This window comes from Carcharhinus amblyrhynchos, chromosome 7 (genome assembly GCF_965287045.1).
Source record: "Carcharhinus amblyrhynchos chromosome 7, sCarAmb.v2.hapA, whole genome shotgun sequence".
Lineage (NCBI taxonomy): Eukaryota > Metazoa > Chordata > Chondrichthyes > Carcharhiniformes > Carcharhinidae > Carcharhinus > Carcharhinus amblyrhynchos.
In genome coordinates this window covers 126,290,153-126,317,443 of record NC_137330.1, presented here as the reverse complement: position 1 = coordinate 126,317,443, position 27,291 = coordinate 126,290,153, and the positions used below count along the sequence as shown (strand labels likewise).

Below are 27,291 nucleotides of genomic sequence, written 5' to 3'. Positions count from 1 at the left end.
GAATGCACAAACTCCCACAGACACAGGCCCAAATCCATGTATCTGCACAGCTAGCAGTGCTAGTCACCGAGCTGTTGCGGCACCCGTCTACCGGTCCAGGATCAAGCATACACACCGACACGAAGTACTAGGCCACTCCCGGAACTTCCAAGAGCAGCCCACGCACGACCCACCGTGTGCATGCCCCTCGTTTGACACGAGGTGGACCTCCACCTGTGGAATAAAAAGACAAAAACGTTAATCTTATAAGCCTGCTTTTCCGGTGTCTCCTGAGGTTCTAACCTTATTTAATAGCCCCTACCATAACCCTCCATCCTCGTTTCACTCATGTGTCTATCTAACTGAACCTTAAACGAGTCCAACGTTCCTGCCTCCACCACCCTACTCGGTAGCGCGTTCCATACCCCCACAACTCTCTGCGTAAAGAACCTTCCTCTCACTTCCAAATTATACCTCCCCCCGCTCACCCTTAAATCATGACCTCTCGTGTTTGTACCCAGTCTAGGGAGCAGTCTCTCACTATTAACTCTATCTATTCCCTTCAGTATCTTATATACCTCTATCATGTCCCCCCTCAATCTCCGTCTTTCCAAGGAGAAAAGTCCCAGCTTCTCCAACCTTTCCTCGTAACCCAGCCCCTCCATGCCAGACAACATCCTGGTAAACCTCCTCTGCACCCTTTCCAGAGACTCCATGTCCTTCCGGTAGTAAGGTGACCAGAACTGGACGCAGTACTCCAAATGCGGTCTAACCAATGTTCTGTACAACTGAAGCATTAGATGGCAGCCCAGTCATTAACAAAAAAAAAGAATTTACTCACTTTCAAAAAAATATACAACCAGGTTTTGTGTCTTTGGGAACCTTCTGAAGTTTCTCAGTTGACTTCTGTATCTATAAGTTATTTCTGATTAGCTACCTTTTGCTGGTTAGATGGTTCACGCTCTTAAGATTTTATCTGAAGCCGGCAGGGTTAATAGTTGCTCTTTTTCTCTCGAGACTCGAGAAGTCACAGTTTCTCCCCTTTGTGCTCTCTTTTATACCTGTGATAACCTATCCCTTTTCTTACAATAGAATTGGTCTGATTTTGTCAATGCCATCAAATTCAAATGTTATAGGTTTCTGGTAGCTGAGTGCCAACTTTAAATTGATTAGTCTTTAGAAAAAAAACAGGTTGTCTTATCAAGACTACTGCTTGACGTTTTGATACAAATGTTTCAGTCTGGGACTCTGGATGTAGTTTGCATTTTAACTCTTCAAGCACTGAAACAAAAACACAACTTTGAAAGGGACCATGCAATGTTTTTTTCTCCTCTAGCAGTTTTACAATTTTTTTACATTTTTCCAAAATCAAATTCCAACTTCACAAACTCAAATTTGCAAAACGGCATTCAATTGTGGAGAAATTCAAATTCAATGTGCTGGAAACCAGAATTGGAAGAGCGCAAATGTTTCAAAGAGCTGGAGAAGGTTACAGAGATACAAAAGGCTAATAGAGAAAGTAAGGATGAAAGATCAAAATACTTAAAGTGTCAATATGTGTTATTCATGTTCAAGGTTCCATGCTGGAAACAAGAATACAGAAAATTATCCCCAATAAGGCAATGCATCATAGATCTATCTACTTGATGCCTATATATAATGTACAGTGTTCTTAACAATAATCTAAAACATAATTCCATTGTTCATACCTTGCTGATTAACAAGAAACTCAAACATGGTCTCGGGGCTACCTGTTGGAATGACAGGTAGGTCAAGTTTGCTGTTGTGTGTTCGCAGGAAGCTTTCCAGTTTAGCTCTACTTTCTAGTTCCAACAGGGCACCAACACTCCACATTAATCCAAATACAAAGAGCCGCCGAAGTTGCACTTCATTAATATTCACTCCAACCTCCATTAAACCTTCAAGCAGAGTTATGGACTAAGGGAGAAGAGAAGTATGCAATAAATGAATATCTGTCTAGGATTTGAATATTTTCTTGAAAAGAAACATTGAAACCATTTACCCATTTTTCAAATGTGTACAGTAGCACTGACATATTATAAACGATGCAAGGGAATTGAGGAACAAGGATGTATAGTTTAATGCTCTACATGGAAAGTTTCTACAATGAAGTTGCTATAGAGAGGTGGATTTCTGAAATTCAATACTTATTACCACATCTCAATCAATGCTTTAATGATGCCTAAAGCTGAGTGGTTCAAAAACCCACATTGAATGAGATAACACAGTTGATGAATTACTTTACTGGTGATTGAGAGCAAGTTTAATTTGTCCAACTTTCTTCGTGTTTATGGTTCCTCTAGCTAACATTAGTTGCTTAATTGCCCACAGTGCTGGCAACAGAGAAGGCATCACAGCTTTTAAGTGATTGGTTCTGGTATTTCTGTTTACTCTGCCTGAACTAGTTGTTTCTGCTGCTTGGCCCACATATAGTTTCACCAGAAATATTAAGGTATACATGTTGCCCCCACATGTCTTTTTGCAGTGTCCTCCTTGAACCAGATAATCTGAAATCAAAACAAAAAGGGCTGGGGGAGAAAAGCAGAGATATTTTGTGAGTTCAATATGACTCAGGTAGTCAGAACTGCTGAGATTTTCCAACACTTTGTCTTTATTCCTTGAACAAGGGTTAATTACCTAGCTTGATATAATATTCCAGCTCACAATGCTATAAATTATAGTAGGATTTCAATTCCAGTGTGCCCCAGATTCTCAGCTTTGTTACAGCTACATTTGTTCAGAATCTGTCCCATTTAACATAGTAATGGTACAACATGATCCAATGGAAGGTATTCTCAGTGTGAACATGAGACTCCGCAAAACATATATGGTTGTTATTTCTAATATTGTCACGCAAAAGCACTTAGGATCATAGAAAGTTTATGGCACACAAATAGGCTACATAGTTAGTCTGCGCTGGTCAAAAAATGAGCCATTCAACCTAATCTCACTTTCCAGCATTTGATCTGCAGGTTATGCGATACTTGGGGCCCAATTTTACCATTTTGATTCTAAGTACTGAATCTGGGAATGATCCAGATCCGACTTGTAAACCTGTTCGCCGTCACCCACAAATGCACTCTACCTGAAAAAAAAAAGCAGGAATTCTGAATCACGCTACAGAAGTTTTTGGGTGAGACTTGTTGCACCTAAAACACTGCTACTCCATTCGGTGTCTTCAATTACACATGCACAGTAAAAATTTTGAAAAATCTCTCTTGCCGTATTGCTCCCAGGCAGGCTAAAGCAGAGATGACCTCCCATAGACATTTCCCCACCTCCACGAGATAACTGTCCCCCTTATCCTCCCAATACCCACTATCCAGATCGATCATGACCCCCCACCTCCTGCCAAGCAGAGAACGATCTGGCCATTCTCCTACTCTCCCCTACAAGAGATCCACCTGGCCTGCCTCCGCCGCAACACCCCCCCCCCCCCCCGCCCCCGCCTCTCCCCTTACCAGGGAATGATCTGGCCCACCTCCCTCGATCCATCCACCCCGACCTGAGTTAGAGAGCCGCTAGAAGCTCTGAATATATTTCTTTAGAAGCTGGGATGCCTGAAACAGACCTTTGTGGACCATGTCTGTTTTGCGCTGAATCTGGATGGACGAAGCAGGTAAGTGACTTTAATTTAAAGTAATTAAATTAAGTAATTTAATTAGTTAATTAAATTAAGTAAATTTAAATGCATGCAAATCCATTTAAATTGACATCGTGCCCGTTTTGGGCGCAGTGCTGATCACGGCCATTTTAACTGCAGTCCCACACTTCGTAGCACATGACAAAACTCATACTCGGTCAAATTCTGCCTTGTTTTTTTGAATGGGTATAAATTGAAAGAGGTGGATATTCAACAAGACCTTAGTGTCCTCAGGCACTAGTCACTGAAAGTAAGTGAGCAGGTAAAGCAGGCAGTAAGGAAGGCAAATGACATGTTGGACTTCATGGCGAGACAATTTGAGTATAGGAATAAGGATGTTTTATTGCAATTGTACAGGACATTAATAAAGCCACACCTGGACTATTGTGTGCAGTATTGGCTCCTTACCTGAGGAAGGATGTCCTTGCTATAGAGAGTGCAGCAAAGGATTACCAGGCTGATTCCTGGTAGGATAGGACTGTAATATGAGGAGAGACTAAGTTGGTGAGGATTATATTCATAGGAGTTTAAAAGAGCAAGAGAAGCTCTCATAGAAATTTATAAAATTGTAATAGGATTATATAGAACAGATTCAGAAAGAATGTTTCCAATAATACGGGAGTTCAGAACTAGGGGTCATAATTTGAGCATAAATTGAGCAACCTTTTAGACTGACGTGAGGAGAAATTTCTTCACCCAGAGAACGTTGATTTTGATTTGACTTATTATTGTCACATGTATTAGTATACAGCGAAAAGTATTTTTCTTCCACTATACAGACAAAGCATAATCTGTGGAATTCACGACCATCAAAAGTAGTTGAGGTCAAAGTGTTGTGTGATTTTAATAAGAATTACTTATAGCTCTTGGGGCTAAAGGGATCAAGGGATATGAGGGAAAGCAGGATCAGGATATTGAATTTGAAGATCAACCATGATCATAATGAATTATGGAGCAGGCTCAAAGGGCTGAATGCCTACTCCGGCTTCTATTATCTATGTATAATGTCAATGGCAGTCACCCTCACTTCACGTCGCAAAGGTAAATAGGCCCTTCCCATCCACTCCAACCAGGTCCCTCACAGATTTGTACATCACAATCAAATCTCCCCTCAGCCTCCTCTGTTCCAAGGAGAACAACTTCAGCCTGTACAAATTTTCCTCATAGCTGTATTTTCCTGTCCTGGCAACATCCTTGTAAATTTCCTCTGTACTCTCTCTGGTGCAATTATATGAGGTGACCAGGCTTAATACATACCTCAGATTGTGGCTGAGCTAACTATGCATACAGCTGCAGCATTACCTCCCTACTGTTAAATGTCTTAGTTAATAAATGAAACATGGACACAGTGGACAGAGTACCCTTCGTCGTCCAGTGCTTCCCTGGAGCGGAGAAGCTACGACATCTTCTCCAGAGTCTTCAACATATTATTGATGAAGACGAACATCTCGCCAGGGCTATCCCCACACCCCCACTTCTTGCCTTCAGACAACCACACAACCTCAAACAGACCATTGTTCGCAGCAAACTACCCAGTCTTCAGGAGAACAGTGACCACAATACCACACAACCCTGCCACAGCAACCTCTGCAAGACATGCCGGATCATCGACATGGATACCATCATCACACGTGAGAATACCATCCACCAGGTACACGGTAAATACTCTTGCAACTCGGCCAACATTGTCTACCTGATACGTTGCAAGAAAGGATGTCCCGAAGCATGGTACATTGGGGAGACCATGCAGACGCTACGACAACCGATGAATGAACATCGCTCGACAGTCACCAGGCAAGACTGTTCCCTTCCTGCTGGTGAACACTTCAGTGGTCATGGGCATTCAGCCTCTGACCTTCGGGTAAGCATTCTCCAAGGCGGCCTTCACGACACACGACAGCGCAGAGTCGCTGAACAGAGACTGATAGCCAAGTTCCGCACACATGAGGATGGTCTCAACAGGGATCTTGGGTTCATGTCACACTATCTGTAACCCCCGTGACTTGCCTGGGTTTGCAAAATCTCACTCACTGTACTGTCTGGAGACAATACACATCTCTTTAACCTGTGATTAGTGCTCCTTCCACTCACATTGTCGGCCACTTTAGGACTTGAACAGCAGGTTAGGTGTAAAGATTCACATTCTAATCAGTAATCTCTAAACTGTCTGTGCTTTATATGCTCTGTCTGAGGCCAGAACTCTCCATTCACCTGACGAAGAGGGAAACCTCGAAAGCTTGTGCGTTTACTATCAAATAAATCGGTTGGACTAAAACCTGGTGTTGTCAGACTTTTTACTGCCATTAATGACATAGCCAATTTTTATTTCCTCCCCATCTTCTTGATCAATCCCCCTACATTTATGTCAACATTATTAATATACTGCACAAAAAACATCAACAATTACTTTTGTTTCTTTAAACTGAGCCAATTTTTCAACATTCCGCTCAATTCTATGGACTTTTTTTAACCACTCTGCTAGCTGGGACCTGATCAAAAACTTTGTTAAATCCTCATGGGCCACATCAACTGCATTGTCTTCACCCCTCATTCTTTTCATCTTCCTTATTACTTCTGCAAAAGTTTCAATTAAGTTTGTCAGACCTGATCTTCACTCAGCAAATCCAAACTGACTGTCCTTGTTTAACATACGACTGTCTATGTGACAGTTAATCGTCTCCTCAGTATTAACTCCAATAACTTGTCCATAACTGAGGTTAGACTGACTGGCTGTAATTGTTCAGTCTATCCCTCAGTCTTTCTAAACTAAGGTACAAAATCAGCAGTGCTCCAATCTTCTGGCACTGCATTTAGATTCATTGAAGATTGAAAAAATGTTTGTTGAAAGGTCAGCCATGAGGGGACATAGGTTCCAAGTGAGAGGCAAGAGATTTGGGGCCATAGGGAGGTACATAAGAACATAAGAATATAAGAAGTAGGAGCAGGAGTAGGCCATCTAGCCCCTCGAGCCTGCCCCGCCATACAATAAGATCATGGCTGATCTGTCGCAGCTCAGTTCCACTTTCCCGCCTTCTCCCCATAACCCTTAATCCCATTGCCTATCAAAAACCTATCTACCCGCGTCTTAAATATATTTAGCGAGGATAAACGAGGATAAACAGTTTAGGTGACGATATGGAATGCACTGCCTGGGAGAATGGTGGAGACACATGGCCTCACATCCTTTAAAAAGTACCTGGGTGAACATATGACATGTCACAACATTCAAGGGACAAGTGTGAGTAAATGGCATTCGGTGGGAGGTCAGGTATTTCTCGCATGTTAGTGTAAACTTAGTAGGATGAAGGGTCCCTTTTGCACTGTATGATTCTATGATTCTATGCAAATGATCTTTGACATGGAGAAGTAATGATCCATCAGCTGAGGGAAGGCAGTCAATGGTAATCATCAAGTTTCCTTAGACATCTTTGACCTGAAGCCATGAAACTTCATGGGTTCCATGAAGGAACATAACTGACCAAATAGCATTGTGGCCTCACCTCCAGTGAATCTGTCCCAGTTGGTGACAGAATATATCAGGAAATGGTATTAGGATATTGTATTGGTGGAACCTTGGATGTGTAAAAGACAAAAATAAACATAAAGCTGATTTTAGAGTAAATAAGCTTCCAACCTGCACAATGTAGTTACACTCCAGTAGCTCCATTACTGGATGGAGGTTTAACTTCATGTAGAGATAGCTATCTTCAAAGGCTTTATCATATAAGTTTTGCAGAATCTCAGCCTCCCAAGGTATGCGTTTGTTTAACCAAGCCTGTAATTCAAAGCATAGAAAGTTTCAGAATAATAAGGTACAGGGGCAAATTCAGTCCTCAGTTTACTGAGTAAAACGTAGCAAAATATAAAAAGAGGCACTAATATATTACAGTTCCAAAAAAAAGTAATATTGGATGCAAAACATTTTTCTCTTTCTGTTTCTCTTTTTCAGAAGCTACCAGACTGCTGAGTTTATCCACCACTTTCTATTCATTGAACATAGAACACCACAGCACAAACAGGCCCTTCGGCCCACAAGTTGCGCTGATCACATCTATACCTACCAGGCCATAGAACTATCTGCAACTTCCAATACCATTAGATCCCATATACTCATCCAGAAGTCTTTTTAAAGACCCCAGCGAGTTCGCCTCCACCACCGACGGCAGCCGATTCCACTCACCCTCTGAGTGAAAAACTCATCCCTGACATCTCCTCTGTACTTGCTTCCCAGCACCTTAAACCTGTGTCCTCTCGTAGCGACCATTTCAGCCCTGGGAAATAGCCTCCGAGAATCCACCCTATCTATTCCTCTCAACATTTTATAAACCTCTATCAGGTCGCCTCTCAACCTTCGTCTCTCCAGGGAGAAGAGACCTAGCTCCCTCAACCTATCTTCATAAGGCATGCCTCCCAATCCAGGCAACATCCTTGTAAATCTCCTCTGCACCCTCTCAATAGCTTCCACATCCTTCCTGTAGTGAGGCAACCAGAACTGTGCACAGTACTCCAAGTGGGGTCTGACAAGGGTCCGATAAAGTTGCAGCATTACCTCCCAACTCCTAAACTCAATCCCTCGATTAATGAAGGCCAGTACACCATACGCCTTCTTGACCACATCCTCCACCTGTGAGGCCGATTTAAGAGTCCTATGGACCCGGACCCCAAAATCCTTCTGCTCTTCAACACAGCTAAGACTCCTACCCTTGATATTGTACTCCTGCATCCCATTGGACCTGCCAAAATGGACCACTGCACATTTATCCATGTTGAAGTCCATCTGCCACTTCTCCACCCAGTCTTGCATCCTATCTATCTCACGCTGCAACTTCTGACATCCCTCCAGACTATCCACAACACCACCAACCTTCGGCGAACTTACTAACCCATCCCTCCACTTCCTCATCCAGGCCATTTATGAAAATGACAATTAGCAAGGGTCCTAGAACAGATCCCTGGGGCACTCCACTGGTGACCAGCCTCCATGAAGAAAAAGACCCATCCACAACCACTCTCTGCCTTCTGCAGACAAGCCAGTTCTGGATCCACAAGGCCAAAGCCCCTTGGATCCCATGCCCTCTCATCTTCTCAAGAAGTCTTGCATGGGGGACCTTATCAAATGCCTTGTTGAAGTCTATGTAAACCACGTCCACTGCTCTTCCTTCGTCAATGTGTTCAGTCACATTTTCAAAGAACTCAACTAGGCTCGTAAGGCACGACCTGCCCTTGACAAAGCCGTGCTGACTATTCCTGATCATTCTAAACTTCTCTAAATGCTCATAAATCATGTCCCTCAGAATCCTCTCCATCAACTTACCAACCACTGAGGTCAGAATCACTGGTCGGTAATTTCCCGGGCTATCTCTGTTCCCTTTCTTGAAAATATGAGCCTCATCTGCAGTCCTCCAGTCCTCTGGAACCTCTCCCGACTCCATCGAGAATGCAAAGATCATCACCGGGGCTCTGCAATCACCTCCCTCACCTCCCACAGTAACCTGGGGTACATCCCATCCGGTCCCAGTGACTTATCTATCTTGATAGAATTTAAATGTTCCAACACATCCTCTTTCTTAACATCCACATACTCAATCTTTTCAGTCTGCCGCAAACCTGTAGTACAACCTCCCAGATCACTTTCCACTGTGAATACCGAGGCAAAGTACTCATTAAGCACCTCTGCCATTTCTTCTGCTTCCACACAGACTTTTCCCCCTTCACCTTCTATAGGTCCTATCCCTTCACTTCTCATCCTTTTACTTTTCACATATTTGGAGAACACCTTGGGATTCTCCTTAATTTTACCCGCCAAGGCCTTCTCATGGCCCCTAATTTCCCTTTTAAGCTCCTTTCTACATGCCTTATACTCCTCTAGATCCTTAACATCTCCTGGCTCTCTGAACCTTTTATACACCTTTCTTTTCTTCCTAACCAGGTTCACCACAACCTTTGTGCACCACGGTTCCTGCGACCTACCAAAACCTCCTTGTCTCATCGGAACGTTGCCGTGCAGAGCTCCAGTCAAACATTCCTTGAAAATCCGCCACCTTCCTTCAGTACTTTTCCCCAAGAACACCTCCTTCCAATTTACTCGTCCAATATTTCCCCTTACTCCAGACAAACACCTTCCTAGCCTGCCTGATCCTATCTCTTTCCAATGCCATCATGAAGGAGATAGAATTATGATCTTCATCCCCGAGATGCTCTCCCATCGAGAGATCCGTCACCTGTCCTGGTTCATTAGCCAGGACCAGGTCAAGTACAGCCTCTCCTCTCATAGGCTTATCCACATACTGTGTCAGGAAACCCTCCTGAACCCACCTAACAAACTCCTCCCCATCCAAACCTCTTACCCGAGGGATATTCCAGTTGATGTTTGGGAAATTCAGAAAGGACAGAAAGGACAGTAGGGCTAGGGGGCACAGCCTCAAGATAAAGGGGGGGCGGTTTAGAACGGAGTTGAGGAAGAACTTCTTCACTCAAAGGGTGGTGAATCTCTGGAATTCTCTGCCCGTTGAAGTGGTGGAGGCTGCCTCGCTAAATATTTTTAAGACGCGGGTTGATGGGTTTTTGATAAGAGAGGGGATTAAGGGTTATGGGGAGAGGGCAGGAATGTGGAACTGAGCCACGACAGATCAGCCATAATCTTATTGAATGGCGGCGCAGGCTCGAAGGGCTAGATGGCCTACTCCTGTTCCTATTCCTTATGTTCTTATGTTCTTAAATTAAAGTCTCCCATCATGAAAACTCTGTTATTACTACATCTCTCTAGGATCTGTTTCCCTATCTGCACCTCAACTTCCCTGTCACTATTGGGCGACCTACAGAAAACACCCAGCAAAGTTATCGACCCTTTGCTGTTCCGAACTTCCACCCACAGAGACTCCGTAGACAGTCCCTCCACAGCATCCACCTTCTATGCAGCCATGACACTGTCCCTGATCAACAGTGCCACTCTCCCTGTTCTTTTGCCTCCCTCCCTGTCCTTCCTGAAGCATCTGAATCCTGGCACCTGAAGTACCCAATCCTGTCCCTGAGACATCCAAGTCTCTGTAATGGCCACCACATCACATTCCCAAGCAGTAATCCATGCCCTAAGCTCATCTACTTTGTTGACTACACTCCTGGCATTAAAATAGACACACCTCAGACCCTCGGTCTGAGCACTTCCCTTCTCCATTACCCGTCTAACCTCCCTCTCATACTGTCTACAGTCCTTCCCTACCTGGGAGCTAACCTCCTCGCTCTCAGTCTCCTCATCTCTATTCCCTCCCCCCACCCTTTCTAGTTTAAAGCCCCCCCAGTAGCCCTAGCTAATCTTCCCGCCAAGATATTGGTCCCCCTGGGATTCAAGTGCCACCCGTCTTTACTGACCAGATCACACCTGCTCCTAAAGAGGTCCCAATGATCCAGGAACTGGAATCCCTGCCCCCTGCTCCAGTCGCTCAGCCACGCATTCACCCTCCGCCTCATTCCATTCCTGCCCTCATTCTCCCGCGGCGCAAGCAGCAATCCTGAGGTTACTACCTTTGCATTCCTCTTTCTCAGCTGTCTACCTAATTCCCTATAATCCCTTTTCATGACCCCTTCCCTCTTCCTGCCTATGTCAGCGGTACCTATGTGAACCACAACCTCCGGCTCCTCACCCTCCCCTTTCAGGATGTCTGGGACGCGTCCAGAGACATCCTGAATCCCAGCTCCAGGGAGGCAAACCACTATCCGCAACTCCCGTCTACGTCTGCAAAAACGCCTGTCTGATCCCCTCACTATGGAATCCCCTATTAACACTGCTTTGCTGCTCTTTTTCTTACTTTTTTGAAGTACTGGGTCAGGCTCAGCTCCAGAGACCTGGCCACCGCTTCCTCCCCTAGGTGAGCTGTCCCCCCCAGTAGTACTCAGGCAGGAGTACTTATTTTGAAGGGGGACATCCACTGGTGTGCTCTCCATCACGTGAGCTTTCCCCTTCCTAATCGTTACCCACTTGCCTTCTTCCCACTGCCCCGGTGTGACCACTTGCCGGTAGCTCCTGTCAATTAACTCCTCATTCTCTCTAAGGAGACGAAGGTCCTCGAGCTGCAGTTCCAGTTCCTTAACCTGGTCCCTTAGGGACTGCAGCTCCACACACCGAGCACAGATATGGATGTCTGGGAGACCAGGAGCCTCCAGGACCTCCCACATATTGCATTGGCAACAACATACTGGTGTCACACTCATACTTGCCCTTTTTAGAAATACAGAGAAAAATGTAATAAAAATGTATAAACTTACCTTGCCTCACCCTTTTCGCTTAGGCCCTGTGAGTCAAAGCCCTTCCAGCTCACAAAAAAAAACCAAAAACAAACTTACCTGTTCTCACTCCAAGCCCCTCTCTCTCTCTCTTTTTTAGGTTAGAAGAGGTGGGAGGATGGGGTACTCTACCTGTGTAGAGTATCGGGATTCCTCACCAGTCCAATTTATAGTAAGGAAACAAAAACTACCCAAGTCCCTTTGCAAACGGTTTCCGGAATAAAATTAAAAAAAAACTAGCAAAGTTAATTTTAAAAATCGCTTTAACTTACCCACAAGCTGTCCTCTTACAAATCACTGCCTCTCTTCAGTGCTCCCAAGGAATATATTTCAGATTTCCAGCAGTACTTACTTTGCTTTGATTACACTGATGAGGGCTTCAAGTTTTTAGGTGTCCAGATCACCAACAATCAGTCCTGGTTCCCCCCATATTGACACTATTGTTAAGAAAACCCACTAACACCTCGACTTTCTCAGAAGACTAAGGAACTCTGGCATGTCAGAGATGACTCTCACCAACTTTTACAGATGCACCATAGAAAGCATTCTTTCTGATTGTATCACAGCTTGGTATGGCTCTTGCTCTGCCCAAGACCACAAGGAACTACAAAAGGTTGTGAATGTAGCCCAGTCCATCATGCAAACCAGCCTCCCATCCGTTGACTCTGCCTACACTTTCTGCTGCCTTGGCAAAGCAGGCAGCATAATTAAGGACACTACGCACCCCAGACATTCTCTCTTCTACCTTCTTCCTTCAGGAAAAAGATGCAAAAGTCTGAGGTCACGTACCAAACGACTCAAGAACAGCTTCTTTCCTGCTGCTGTCAGATTTTTGAATGAACTTACCTTGCATTAAGTTGACCTTTTTCTGTACCCTAGCTATGACTGTAACAACACATTCTGTACTCTCGTTTCCTTCTCTATGAATGGTATGTTTTGTCTGTATAGTGTGCAAGAAACAATACTTTTCACTGTATGTTAATACATGTGACAATAATAAATCAAATTGATTATTCATTGGCATTTATTACAACGGTGCACTGGTGAGGCCACAACTGGAGTACTTTGTGCAGTTTTGATCCTCTTATTTGCGAAAGGATGTATTGGCCTTGGAGGAAGTACAGAGAAGGTTCACCAGGCTGATACTGGAGATGAGGGGGTTAGCTTATGAAGAGAGACTGAATAGACTGGGACTGTACTCAGAGTTTAGAAGGCTGAGGGGGGATTTTGTAGAGACGTATAAGATAATGAAGGGGATGGATAGGGTAGAGGTAGAGAGATTCTTCCCGCTTAGAAAGGATAGCAGAACGAGAGGGCACAGCCTCAAGATAAGGGAGGGGGGGCTGCAGTTTAGATCAGAGTTGAGGAGGAACTTCTTCACTCAAAGGGTAGTGACTCTCTGGAATTCTCTGCCCGTTGAAGTGGTGGAGGCTGCCTCGCTAAATATTTTTAAGATGCGGGTAGATAGATTTCTGATAGACAAGGGAATTAAGGGTTATGGGGAGAAAGCGGGAAAGTGGAACTGATTCATAGGAACCTAAGAACATAAGAAATAGGAGGAGTAGGCCATCTAGCCCTTCAAGCCTGCCCCGCCATTCAATAAGATCATGGCTGATCTGAAGTGGATCAGTTCCACTTTCCCACTTTCTCCCCATAACCCTTAATTCCCTTGTCTATCAGAAATCTATCTACCCGCATCTTAAATATATTTAGCGAGGTAGCCTCCACCACTTCAGCAGGCAGAGAATTCCAGAGACTCACCACCCTTTGAGTGAAGAAGTTCCTCCTCAACTCTGATCTAAACTGCAGCCCCCCCTTATCTTGAGGCTGTGCCCTCTTGTTCTGCTATCCTTTCTAAGCGGGAAGAATCACTCTACCTCTACCCTATCCATCCCCTTCATTATCTTATACGTCTCTACAAAATCCCCCCTCAGCCTTCTAAACTCCAATGAGGACAGACCCAGTCTATTTAGTCTCTCTTCATAGTCCAACCCCCTCATCTCCGCTATCAGCCTAGTGAGCCTCCTCTGCGCTCCCTCCAAGGCCAAAATATCCTTGCGCAAGTGCGGCGACCAAAACTGCACACAGTACTCCAGCTGCGGCCTCACCAGTACCCTGTACAGTTGCAGCAAGACCTCCCTGCTTTTATATTCTATCCCCCTCGCTATAAAGGCCAACATTTCATTCACCTTCTTGATCACCTGCTGCACCTGCAGACTGGGTTTTTGCGACTTGTGCACAAGGACCCCCAGGTCCCTCTGCACCGTAGCATGCTGCAGCTTTTCACCTTTTAAATAATAATCTCTCCTACTATTATTTCTGCCAAAGTGGATAACCTCACACTTGCTAACATTATACACCATCTGCCAGGTCCTCGTCCACTCGCTCAGCCTATCCAAATCCCTCTGCAGACTTTCCACACCCTCCACGCAATCTGCTTTTCCACTCATCTTCGTGTCATCAGCAAATTTCGTTACCCTGAACTCAGCCCCCTCCTCCAGATCATCTATATAAATAGTAAACAGTTGAGGCCCCAGCACCGATCTCTGTGGCACTCTACTAGTCACCAACTGCCAATCAGAATAACACTCATTGATACCAACTCTCTGCATCCTATTAGACAGCCAATCCTCTATCCATGCGACCACCTTACCTCCAACTCCGTGCATTCTAACTTTCTGCAGCAACCTTTTGTGAGGCACCTTATCAATGGCTTTTTGGAAATCTAAAAACACCACATCCACCGGTTCCCCTCTGTCTACCACAAGTTGCGCCAAACGTGTCCCTGCCTACTTGGCTTACCTATAACCATCTGTCTATCTTACTAAGTTCCATATACTTATCCAAAAGCCTCTTAAAAGACCCAATCGAATCCGCCTCCACCACCACTGCTGGTAGCCGATTCCATGCACTCTCTGAGTGAAAAACTTACCCCTGGCATCTCCTCTGTACCTACTTCCCAGCATCCTAAACCTGTGTCCTCTTGTGGCAAGCATTTCAGCCCTGGGAAAAAGCCTCTGAGAATCCACTCAATCAATACTTCAATCAGGTCACCTCTCATCCTTCGTCTCTCCAGGGACAAAAGACTGAGCTCCCTTAACCTATCCTCATAAGGCATGCCACCCAATCCAGGCAACATCCTTGTAAATCTCCTCTGCACCCTTTCAACAGCTTCCACATCCTTCTTGCAATGAGATGATCAGAACTGAGCACAGTACTCCAAGTGGGGTCTGATCAGGGTCTTATATAGCTGCAGAATTATCTCCCGACTCCAAAACTCAATTCCTCGACTGATGAATGCCACAGCCTACACCTGCAAAGCTGCTTTGAGCATCCTATGAACCTGGACCCTAAGATCCTTCTGATTTACACACTGCCAAGAGTGTTACCCTTAATATTATAATCTGTCATCCTATTTGACCTGCCAAAATGCACCACTACACACTTATCTGGGTTGAAGTCCATCTGCCATTTCTCTGCCCAGTCTTGCATCCTATCTATGTCTTGTTGCGACTTCTGACATCCCTCTACACCATCCACAACTTCTCCAACCTTTGCGTCATTGGAAAATTTAGCAACCCACCTTTCCACTTCCTCATCCAGGTCATTTATAAAAATCACAAATCTCCATGCAGAAAAAGACTCATCTACAACCACTCTTTGCCTTCTGTGGGCAAGCCAGTTCTGGATCCACAAAGGAATGTCCCCTTGGATCCCATGCCCTCTCACTTTCTCAATAAGCCTTGCATGGGGTATTTATCAAATGCCTTGCTGAAGTCCATATATATTACATTTACTGCTCTCCCTTCGTCAATGTGTTTAGACACGTTCTCAAAAAATTCAGTCAGGCTCGTAAGGCATGACCTGCCTTTAAGAAAGTCATGCCAACTATTCTTGATCATACTATACCTCTCCAAATGTTCATAAATCCTGCCTCTCAGGATCTTCTCCATCAACTTACCAACCACTGAGGTTGGACTCACTGGTCTATAATTTCCTGGGTTATCTCTTCTCCCTTTCTTGCATAAAGGAACCACACTTGCAGTCCTCCAATCCTCCAGAATCTCTCCCGTCTCCATTGATGACACAAAGATCATCGCCAGAGGCTCAGCAATCTCTTCCCTCGCCTCCCACAGTAACTTGGGGTATATTCCATTCGTTCCGGCGGCTTATCTATCTTGATGCTTTTCAAAAGCCCCAACACATCCTCTTTCTTAATGTCTACGTGCTCAAGCTTTTCAGTCTGCTGCAAGCCTGCACTACAACCAAGTTCCTTTTCCACTGTGAATACTGAAGTAAAGTATTCATTAGGTACCTCTGCTATTTCTACTGGTTCTATACAAACATGAACAGTGACCACAATTCTGTAAGCTTTTGGATATTCATGGAAAAAGACAAGTATTGTCCTAGGATTAAGGTACTAAACTGGGGTAAGGCTAACTAAAGCTGGATTAGACAGGATTTGGAGGCTGTTGTTTGGGAGAGGCTGGTTGAGGGTAAATCCAAATTTGGAATGTGGTAGTCTTTTAAGAAGTGATCGGAGTGCAGAACAGGCACGTGCCTGTGAAAAGGAAGGACAGGAAAGGCAAGATTCAGGAATCATGGATGATCAGGGAAATTGTGAATCTCGTCAAAAAGAAAATGGATGCATACATGAGGTCTAAGCAATTAAAAAAAATGAAGCATTTGTCCATGTAGTCCATGTTGTCTACATGGACTTTAGCAAGGCCTTTGACAAGCTACCGCATGGTAGGTTGTTGCATAAAGTTAAATTTCATGGGATCCAGGGTGAGCCATCTAAATGGTTACAAAATTGGCTTCTTGACAGAAGCCAGAAGGTGGTTGTTGAGAGTTGTTTTTCAAATTGGAGGCCTGTGACCAGCAGTATGCCTCAGGGATCAGTGCTGGGCACACAGTTATTTGTCATTTATATTAATGATTTGGATGAGAATATAGGGGGCATGGTTAGTAAGATTGCAGATGACACCAAGATTGGTAGCAGAGTGGACAGTGAAGAAAGTTATTCCAATTGCAACAGGATCTTAATCAACTGGGCCAGTGGACTGACGAATGACAGATGAAGTTTAATTTAGACAAATGCAAGGTGATGCATTTTGGTAGATTGAACCAGAGCAGGACTAACTCAGTTAATGGTAAGGCGTTGGGGAGAGTTAGAGAACAAAGAAATCTAGGGGTACATCTTCATAGCTCCTTGAAAGTGGAGTCACAGGTGGACAGAGTGTTTGAAAAAGGCATTCAGCATGCTTGGTTTCATCAGTCAGAGCATTGAATACAGGAGTAGGGATGTCTTGTTGAAGTTGTACAAGACATTGGTCAGGCCACATTTAGAATACTGTGTGCAATTCTGATCACTCTATTATAGAAAGGATATTATTAAACGAGAAAGAGTGCAGAAAAGATTTACTAGGATGCTACTGGGACTCGATGGATTGAGTTATAAGGAGAGGCTGGGTCTTTTTTCTCTGGAGCATAGGAGGCTGAGGGGTGACCTTACAGAGGTCTATAAAATAATGAAGGGCATAGATCAGCAAGATAGTCAATATCTTTACCCAAAGGTAGGGGAGTCTAAAACTAGAGGGCATTGCTTTAGGGCAAGAGGGGAGAGATACAAAAATGTCCAGAGAGGCAATTTTTTCACACAGAGGATGGTGAGTGTCTGGAACAAGCTGCCAGAGGTAGTAGTAGAGGCGGGTAAAATTTTATCTTTTAAAAAACATGTCGATTGATGGTGTCTTGGACGGATGTGTAAACCCTTTAGAACAAGTCATCATTACGAGGGAGGGAGTGTTAAGTGAATTAAAAAGCATTAAGATATAAAAATCTCCAAGGCTAGATGGCATCTATCCCAGATTACTGAGGGAGACAAGAGATGAAATTGCTAGGCCTCTAACACATATCTTTGTTTCTTCATTGGCCACTAGTGAGGTACCAGAGGATTGGAGGATAACCAATGCTGTGCCATATTTAAGAAAGTTAGCAAGGATAACCCGGGTAATTATAGGCCGGTGAACTTGACGTCAGTGACAGGGAAACTTTGGACAAGATTCTTAGGAATAGGATATATACACATTTGGAACTGAATGATCTTATTAGCAACAGACAGGATGGTTTAGTGCATAGGAATTCATGTCTCACTATGTTAATTGAGTTTTTTGATGAGGTGATAAAAATGATTGATAGGGAAGGGCGGCGGATACTGTCTACGTGGACTTTAGTAAGGCATTTGACAAGGTCCCTCATGTGCAAAAGATTAAATCTCACAGGATCAAGGGTGAACTAGCTAGGTGCATTCAGAACTGACTTGGCCATACAATAAGAACATAGAACATAGAACATTACAGCGCAGAACAGGCCCTTCGGCCCACGATGTTGCGCCGACCAGTTAAAAAACAATGACCCTCTAACCTAAACCAATCCCTTTTCATCCATAAACCTATCCACGGATCTCTTAAACGCTCCCAAACTAGGCGCATTTACATCTGCAGCAGGCAGGGCATTCCAATCCCTCACCACCCTCGGGGTAAAGAACTTACCCCTGACATCCGTCCTATAACTACCCCCCCTTAATTTAAAGCCATGCCCCCTCATGCTAGCTTTCTCCATCCGAGGAAAAAGGCTATCACTATCCACCCTATCTAAACCTCTAATCATCTTATATGTTTCAATAAGATCCCCTCTTAGCCGCCTTCTTTCTAGCGAAAACAACCCCAAATCCCTCAGTCTCTCCTCATAGGACCTCCCCTCCATACCAGGCAACATCCTGGTAAACCTCCTCTGCACCCTCTCCAAAGCCTCCACATCCTTCCTATAATGTGGGGACCAGAACTGCACACAATACTCCAAGTGCGGCCGCACCAGAGTTGTGTACAGTTGCAACATGACGCTGCGACTCCTAAATTCAATCCCCCTACCAATAAACGCCAAGACACCGTATGCCTTCTTAACAACCTTATCTACTTGATTCCCTACTTTCAGGGATCTATGTACACATACACCTAGATCCCTCTGTTCATCCACACTACTCAGAGTCCTCCCGTTAGCCCTATACTTGACACATCTGTTATTCCTACCAAAGTGAATTACCTCACACTTCTCCGCATTAAACTCCATCCGCCACCTCTCAGCCCAGCTCTGCAACCTGTCCAAGTCTTCCTGCAAACTATGACACCCTTCCTCACAATCTACCGCACCTCTGACTTTGGTGTCATCAGCAAATTTACTAATCCACCCAACTATACCCTCATCCAGATCATTAATAAAAATTACAAACAGCAGTGGCCCCAAAACAGATCCCTGAGGCACACCACTCGTAACTGAACTCCATGACGAATATTTACCATCAACCACTACCCTCTGTCTCCTATCTGCTAGCCAATTCCTGATCCAATTTCCTAGATTACCCTCAATCCCATACATCTGCATTTTCTGCAGAAGCCTACCATGGTGAACCTTATCAAACGCCTTACTAAAATCCATATATACCACGTCAACTGCCTTTCCCCCATCCATCTCTTTGGTCACTTTCTCAAAAAACTCAATAAGGTTAGTAAGGCACGACCTACCCACTACAAAACCATGCTGACTATCTCCAATCAATTCATTACTCTCCAAATAACTATAAATCCTATCCCTAATAATTTTTTCTAAAACCTTGCCCACAACATAAGTAAGACTCACCGGTCTATAACTCCCGGGGAAGTCGCTGTTCCCCTTCTTAAACAATGGGACAACATTCGTTATCCCCCAATCTTCCGGTACTATACCTGAGACCAACGACGACCTGAAGATCAGAGCCAGAGGCTCTGCAATCACCTCTCTTGCCTCCCAGAGAATCCTAGGGTAAATCCTGTCCAGACCAGGGGACTTATCTATTTTCAAACCCTCAAGAATATCCAACACATCCCCCTTATCAACTGCAACACTGTCTAGTTTACACCCCTGCAACCCAGTGTTCTCCTCAGCTACATTCATGTCCCCCTGCATGAACACCGAAGAGAAATATTGGTTCAATGCCTCACCAATCTCTTCTGGTTCCACACACAACTTCTCTCTGCTGTCTGTAACTGGCCCTAATCTTGCCCTAACCAACCTTCTGTTCTTAACATACCTATAGAACGCCTTAGGATTCTCCTTAATCCTATCAGCCAAAGTCTTCTCATGTCCTCTTTTAGCCCTTCTTAATTCACTCTTCAACTCCCTCCTAGCCAATCTAAAGCTTTCTAGTGCACTACCTGAGCCCTCAAGTCTCATCCGGACATAAGCCTCCTTTTTCTTTTTAACCAACGAATCAACTTTTTTAGTGCACCACGGTTCCCTAGCTCTACCAACACCAGGTCTCACAACACCAGGTTAAAGTCCAACAGGTTGATTTGGTAGCAAAAGCCACTAGCTTTCGGAGCACTGCTCCATTGTCAGGTAAGCGTGGAAGGGTGTTTTTTCTGAATGGAGGTCTGTAACTAATGGTGTTCTGCAGGGATCAGTGCTGGGACCTCTGCCATTTTTAATATATGTAAATGACTTGGAACAAAATGTAGCTGGTCTGATTTGCAAGTTTGGAGATAATACTAAGACTGGCAGAATTGTGGATAGTAATGAAGATTGTTAGAGAATACAGCAGGATATAGATAGGCTGGAAAATTGAGAAATGGCAGATGGAATTTAATCCAGACAAATGTGAGGTATGAATTTTTGTACATCCAATTCAGGTGAGAGCTATAAAATAAATGGCAGAACAATCAGGAGCATAGACACATGGAGAGATCTGGGACTATAAGTCCACAGATCCTTAAAAGTGGCAGCACAGTGTAAAAGGTGGTGAAGAAGGTATATGGCATGCTTGCCTTCATCAGATGGGCATCAAGTATAAAAGTTGGTAAATTATGTTACAGTTGTATAAAATGTTGATTGGGCCATATTTGGAATACTGTGTCCAATTCTGGTTACCACACTACCAGAAGGACGTGGAGGCTTTGGAGAAAGTACAGAAAAGATTTCCCAGGATGTTGCCTGGTATGGAGAGTATTAGCTATGAGGAGAGATCGAATAAACTAGGATTTTTCTCCCTGAAAAGACGGAGGCTGAGGAGTGACCTGATAGAAGTTTCTAAAATTATGAGAGGTACAGATCGGGTTAACAGATGGAAGCTTTTTCCCAGGGCAGAAATGATAATTACAAGGGGGGCACAAGTTCAAGGTAAAGGGGGGAAGGTTCAGTGGTGATGTGCAGGGCAAGTTTTTTTTTCACACTGAGGGTGGTGGGGGCCTGGAAGGCAGTGCCAAGTGAAGTGGTTGAGGCAGTTACATTAGCCATATTTAAGACTTATCTTGATAGGCATATAAACAAACGGGCAACAGAGGGATATCAGCAGTAGATTAGATAGGTAAATATGATCAGCGCAGGCTTGGAGGGCTTGTTCCTGTGCTGTACTGTTCTTTGTTCTTTGTACATGGTCCTTTGCTTATTATTCTCTGCTGATATTATTTCCTTACTATTCTCTCTTGGAGGATAACTAATGTAAGACCATTATTCAAAAAGGGAGATAGAGAGTAAACGGGGAACTCTCGACCAGTGCGACTTAGGTCAGTACTGGGGAAGTCGTTAGAGTTTATTATCAAGGATTTCATAACTTGGCATTTGTAAAGCAGTGTTATAATCAGGCAAAGTCAGCATGGATTTACACGGAGGGTGTTATGTTTGATTAATCTATTGGAATTCTTTGAGAATGTAACTAGTAGAGTTGACTGAGGAGATCCAGTGGATGTGGGTTATTTAGACTTTCAGAAGACTCTCAAGGAGGACTCACATAACAGACTATTATGTAAAGCTAAAGCACATGGGATTGCACGTAATGTCTTGCGATGGATAGAAAGCTGGTTAGCAGATAGGAAACAAAGAATTGCAGTAAATGGGTCTTTTTCTGATTGGCGGTCAATGACAAGTGGGGTTTCACAGGGATCTGTGCTAGGGATCTAACAGTTCACATTACATACTAATGATCTGGAAGAGGGAACTGAATGTATTATCTCCAAATTTGCAGATGATACAAAGTTGGGTGGGAGGGTGAGCTGTGAGAAGGGTGCAGAGATGCAAAGTGTCTATATATGTGTGAGGTTATCTACTTTGGTAGCAATAACAGAAAGACAAATTATAACTTAAATAGGTATAAATTGAGACAGGTGGATACTCAACGAGTTGGAGTCCTTGTGCATCAGTCACTGAAAGCAAGTGCGCAGGTACAGTAGGCAGTAAAGAAGACAAATGTTATGTTGGCCTTCATAGCAAAACATCCCCATTAGCTGTATAGGGGGTTGGTGAGGCCGCATCTGGAGTACTGTGTGTGGTTTTGGAGACCTTATCTGAGGAAGGGTGTCCTTGCTATAGAGGGAATACAGTAAAGGTTTATCAGGCTGATTCCCAGGATGGCAGGTCTGTTGTATAAAGAGAGACTAAATCAGGTAGGATTATGTTCACTGAAATTTAGAAGAGTGAGAGGGGATCTCATAGAAACTTATAAAATTCTAACAGAATTAAACAGGGTAGACTCAGAAAGAATGCTCCCAATGGTGGGAACAATGGGGACCAGCCCCACACTTCCCAGAACTAGGGGTCATAGTTTGCAGATAAGGGATAAACATTTTAGAACTGAGGTGAGGAGAAATTTCTTCACCTAGGTGCGGGGTGTGGGGGAAAGGGGGTGGTATGTGTGGAATTCACTACAACAGAATGTAGTTGAGGCCAAAATGTTGTCTGATTTCAAGGAGAAATTAGATGTAGCTTTTGGGGCAAAAGAGATCAAGGGATATAGGGGAGTGAGGGTAAGGGAGGACCAGAATATTGAATTTGATGATCAGCCACGATCAAGACAAATGGCAGAGCAGGCTCAAAGGGCCAAATGGCCTACTCTTGCTTCGAGTTTCTATGGTTCCATATGTATATGAATGGCATAGGCATGATCTTACCGGCCATTTCTGTCACGTTTCTGCTGCAGCAAAGTTGGAGAATTAGATGCCCAGCCAACCCTCTGTTCACTTCAGTGGAGTGGGAGAATCCCCCAGCCTGAGTGGGGGTAACATTCCAGCCCTAGATTTTGGTGTATTGAACACAACTTCAAAATATAGAGATGGTACAAAACTTGGGATTATTGTGAATTTTGAGCAGGACGGCATGGAACTTCAAAAGTGTGCAAATAGGTTGGTGGAAAGGGTGGACAAGTGGCAGATGTATAGAAGTGTAACATGATTTATTTTAGTAGGATGAATGTGAAGAGTGCTGTAAAACAGGCCAATAGATAATCTAGTTGTCTGGAGCATTTAGGGATGAGTAACCCTAAATGCCATATAGAATTTTACATTATGTTTTAAAGTGAGGAGATTCAATTTGAAGCCAGGATTGAATAAACAAAATAATGAAAATTAGGATTGGGAAAATACATTAAAGCTGCAATTGTGCACAGGCAATTAATAATCTTCAAAGAACATTTAATAGCTTGTAGTACTTCTACATTCAAGATGCAAAAAGCCCAAAAAGCCAATTCACTGTAACTGATAAAAGGAATGAAGGCTTGTATAAGTTTAAAGGAAAAGGCTTATAAAATTGATAGAAGAAGTAGTAAATCTGGGGATTGGGAGGTTTTTCAAATGCAGCAAAGGCTTCAGTAGATTTCATAACAAGGAATAGGGAAATGCACACCAGCTAAATGACGACTTTGGGCCCTATAGTTAAGAAAGCCCACCAGTGCCTCTACTTTCTTAGCAGACTGGGTAGGTGTGACCTGTACAAAAAAGACGGGTTAAATCCTTAAATCCCAGGGGGACCAATATCTTGGTGGGAAGGTTGGCTAAGGCTACTGGGGGGACTTCAAACTAGAAAGGTTTTGGGGGAGGGAATCGAGATGAGGTGACTGAGAGCGAGGAGGTTAGCTCCCAGGTAGAGAAGGACTGTAGACAGTGTAAAGGGAAGGGTAGACGGGTGATGGAGAAGGGGAGTGCCCAGACCGAAAGTTTGAGATGCGTCTATTTTAACGCCAGGAGTGTAGTGAATAAAGTGGATGAGCTTAGAGTGTGGATCGCTGCTTGGAATGTGGTGTGGTGGCCATTACAGAGACTTGGATGTCTCAGGGACAGGACTGGGTACTTCAGGTGCCAGGATTCAGATGCTTCAGGAAGGACAGGGAGGGAGGCAAAAGAGGTGGTGGAGTGGCACTGTTGATCAGGGACAGTGTCATGGCTGCAGAGAAGGTGGATGCCGTGGAGGGACTGTCTATGGAATCTCTGTGGGTGGAGGTTAGGAACAGGAAAGGGTCGATAACTTTGCTGGGTGCTTTCTATAGGCCACCCAATAGTAACAGGGATGTTGAGGTGCAGATCCTAGAGAGATGTAGTAATAACAGAGTTGTCGTGATGGGAGACTTTAATTTCCAAAACATTGATTGGAATATCCCTCGGGTAAGGGATTTGGATGAGGAGGAGTTTGTTAGGTGTGTTCAGGAGGGTTTCCTGACACAGTACGTGGATAAGCCTACAAAAGGAGGGGCTGTACTTGACCTGGTGCTGGCTAATGAACCTGGACAGGTGACGGATCTCTCAGTGGGAGAGCATCTTGGGGATGAAGATCATAACTCTATCTCCTTCACGATAGCATCGGAAATAGATAAGATCAGGCAAGCTAGGAAAGTGTTTATCTGGAGTAAGGGGAAATATGGAGCCATCAGGAAGGAAATTGACATCTAAATTGGAAGGAGGTGTTCTTAGGGAAAAGTACCGAAGGAAGGTGGCAGATTTTCAAGGAATGTTTGTCTGGAGCTCTGCATGACAATGTTCTGATGAGACAGGGAGATTTTGTAGGTTATGGGAGCCTTGGTGCACGAAGGTTGTAATGAACCTAGTCAAAAAGAAAAGAAAGGCGTACTGAAGGTTCAGAGAGCTAGGAGATGTTAAGGATCTAGAGGAGTATACAGGTTGTCGGAAGGAACTTAAAAAGGAAATTAGGAGAGCCAGAAGGGGTCATGAGAAGGCCTTGGCGGGTAAGAATAAGGAGAACCCAAAGGCATTCGACAAATATGTGAAGAGTAAAAGGATGAGATGTGAAGGGATAGGACCTATAAAATATGAAGCTGGGTAAGTTTGTATGGAAACAGTAGAAATGGCAGAGGTGCTTAATGAATATTTTACCTTGGTATTCAGGGTGGAAAATGATCTGGGTCGTTGTACTTCAGGTTTGCGGCAGACTGTTAAGAAAGAGGATGTGTTGGAAGTTATGAAGAGCATCAAGATAGATAAATCGCCTGGGCTGGATGGGATGTACCCCAGGTTACTGTGGGAGGTGAGGGAAGAGATTTCAGAGCCTCTGGCGATGATCTTTGTGTCGTTGATGGAGGCGGGAGAGGTTCCAGAGGATTGGAGGATTGCGGATGTGGTTCCTATATTCAAGAAAGAGAGAAGAGATAGTCTAGGAAATTACTGACTGGTGAGCCTAACCTCAGTGGTTGGTAAGTTGATGGAGAGGATACTGAGGGACAGGATTTATGAACATTTAGAGAAGTTTAATATGATCAAAAGTAGTCAGCACGGCTTTGTCAAGGGCAGGTCGTGCCTTACAAGCCTAGTTGAGTTCTTTGAAAATGTGACTAAACACATTGACGAAGGAAGAGCGGTGGACATGGTTTATATGAACTTCAGCAAGGTGTTTGATAAGGTTCCCCATGCAAGACTTCTTGAGAAAGTGAGAGGGCATGGGATCCAAGGGGCTTTGGCCTTGTGGATCCAGAACTGGCTTGCCTGCAGAAGGCAGAGAATGGTTGTAGATGGGTCTTTTTCTGCATGGAGGTCGCTTACCAGTGGAGTGCCCCAGGGATCTGTTCTAGGACCCTTGTTGTTTGTAATTTTCATAAATGACCTGGATGAGGAAGTGCAGGGATGCGTTGGTAAGTTTGCCGATGACATGAAGGTTGATGGTGTTGTGGATGGTCTGGAGGGATATCAGAAGTTGCAGCGTGACATAGATAGGATGCAAGACTGAACAGAGAAGTGGCACATGGACATCAACGCGGATAAATATGTAGTGGTCCATTTTGGCAGGTCCAATGGGATGAAGGAGTATAATATCAAGGGTAAGACTCTTAGCAGTGTAAAGGATCAGAAGGATCTTGGGGTCTGGGTCCATAGGACTCTCAAATCGGCCTCGCAGGTAGAGGATGTGGTCAAGAAGGCATATGGTGTACTGGCCTTCATCAATCGAGGGGCTGAGTTTAGGAGTTGGGAGATAATACTGCAGCTTTATAAGACCCGAGTCAGACCCCACTTGAAGTACTGTCCGCAGTTCTGGTCGTCTCATTATAGGAAGGATGTGGGAGCCATTGAAAGGGTGCAGAGGAGATTTACAAGGATGTTGCCTGGATTGGGTGGCATGCCTTATGAGGATAGGTTAAGGGAGCTCAGTCTTTTGTCCCTGGAGTGACGAAGGCTGAGAGGCGACCTGATTGAGGTGTATAAGATGTTGAGAGGCATAGATCGGGTGGATTCTCAGAGGCTATTTCCCCGGGCTGAAATGGTCGCTACGAGAGGACACAGGTTTAAGGTGCTGGGGAGTAGGTACAGAGGAGATGTCAGGAGTAAGTTTTCCACTCAGAGGGTGGTGGGTGAGTGGAATCGGCAGTCGGTGGTGTTGGAGGCGAATTCGTCAGGGTCTTTTAAGAGACTTCTGGATGAGTACATGAGATTTAATAGGATTGAGGGTTATAGGTAGGCCTAGTAGGCAGGGATATGATCAGCACAACTTGTGGGCCAAAGGGCTTGTTTGTGCTGTAGCTTTTCTATGTTCTATGTTCTAAGACTAACAAAATTTGACATGAAAGCTATGACTCTCACTTTACAGATGCACCATAGAAAGCATTCTTTCTGGTTGTATCACAGCTTGGTATGATTCCCTGTCGGCCCAAGACCACAAGGAATTACAAAATGTCATGAATGTAGCCCAATCCATCACACAAACCAGCCCCCTATCCATTGACTCTGTCTACACTTTCCCACTGCCGAGGCAGTGGGAAGAGGTAGAGAGATTCTTCCCGCTCAGAAAGGACAGTAGGACTAGAGGGCACAGCCTCAAGATAAGGGGGGGAGCAGTTTAGAACGGAGTTAAGGAGGAACTTCTTCACTCAAAGGGTGGTGAATCTCTGGAATTCTCTGCCCATTGAAGTGGTGGAGGCTACCTTGCTAAATATATTTAAGTCACGGGTAGATAGGTTTTTGACAGACAAGGGAATTAAGGGTTATGGGGAGAAAGTGGGAAAGTGGAACTGAGCCACTTCAGATCAGCCATGATCTTATTGAATGGCGGGGCAGGCTTGAAGG

General features: G+C 44.3%; 1 protein-coding gene across 1 annotated transcript in view; it reads right to left on the bottom strand.

Moving 5' to 3' along the window:
* Positions 1–27,291, bottom strand: part of LOC145345623 (dynein axonemal heavy chain 8-like) — a 1,557,438-nt gene that overhangs the window by 526,549 nt on the left and 1,003,598 nt on the right. Inside the window, exons 54-55 of the mRNA XM_080193457.1 lie at positions 7,278–7,418; positions 1,689–1,917 (exon numbers count right to left, since the gene is read on the bottom strand). Coding sequence (XP_080049583.1) covers positions 1,689–1,917; positions 7,278–7,418 — 370 coding nt within the window. The remainder of the gene's footprint in view (positions 1–1,688; positions 1,918–7,277; positions 7,419–27,291) is intronic.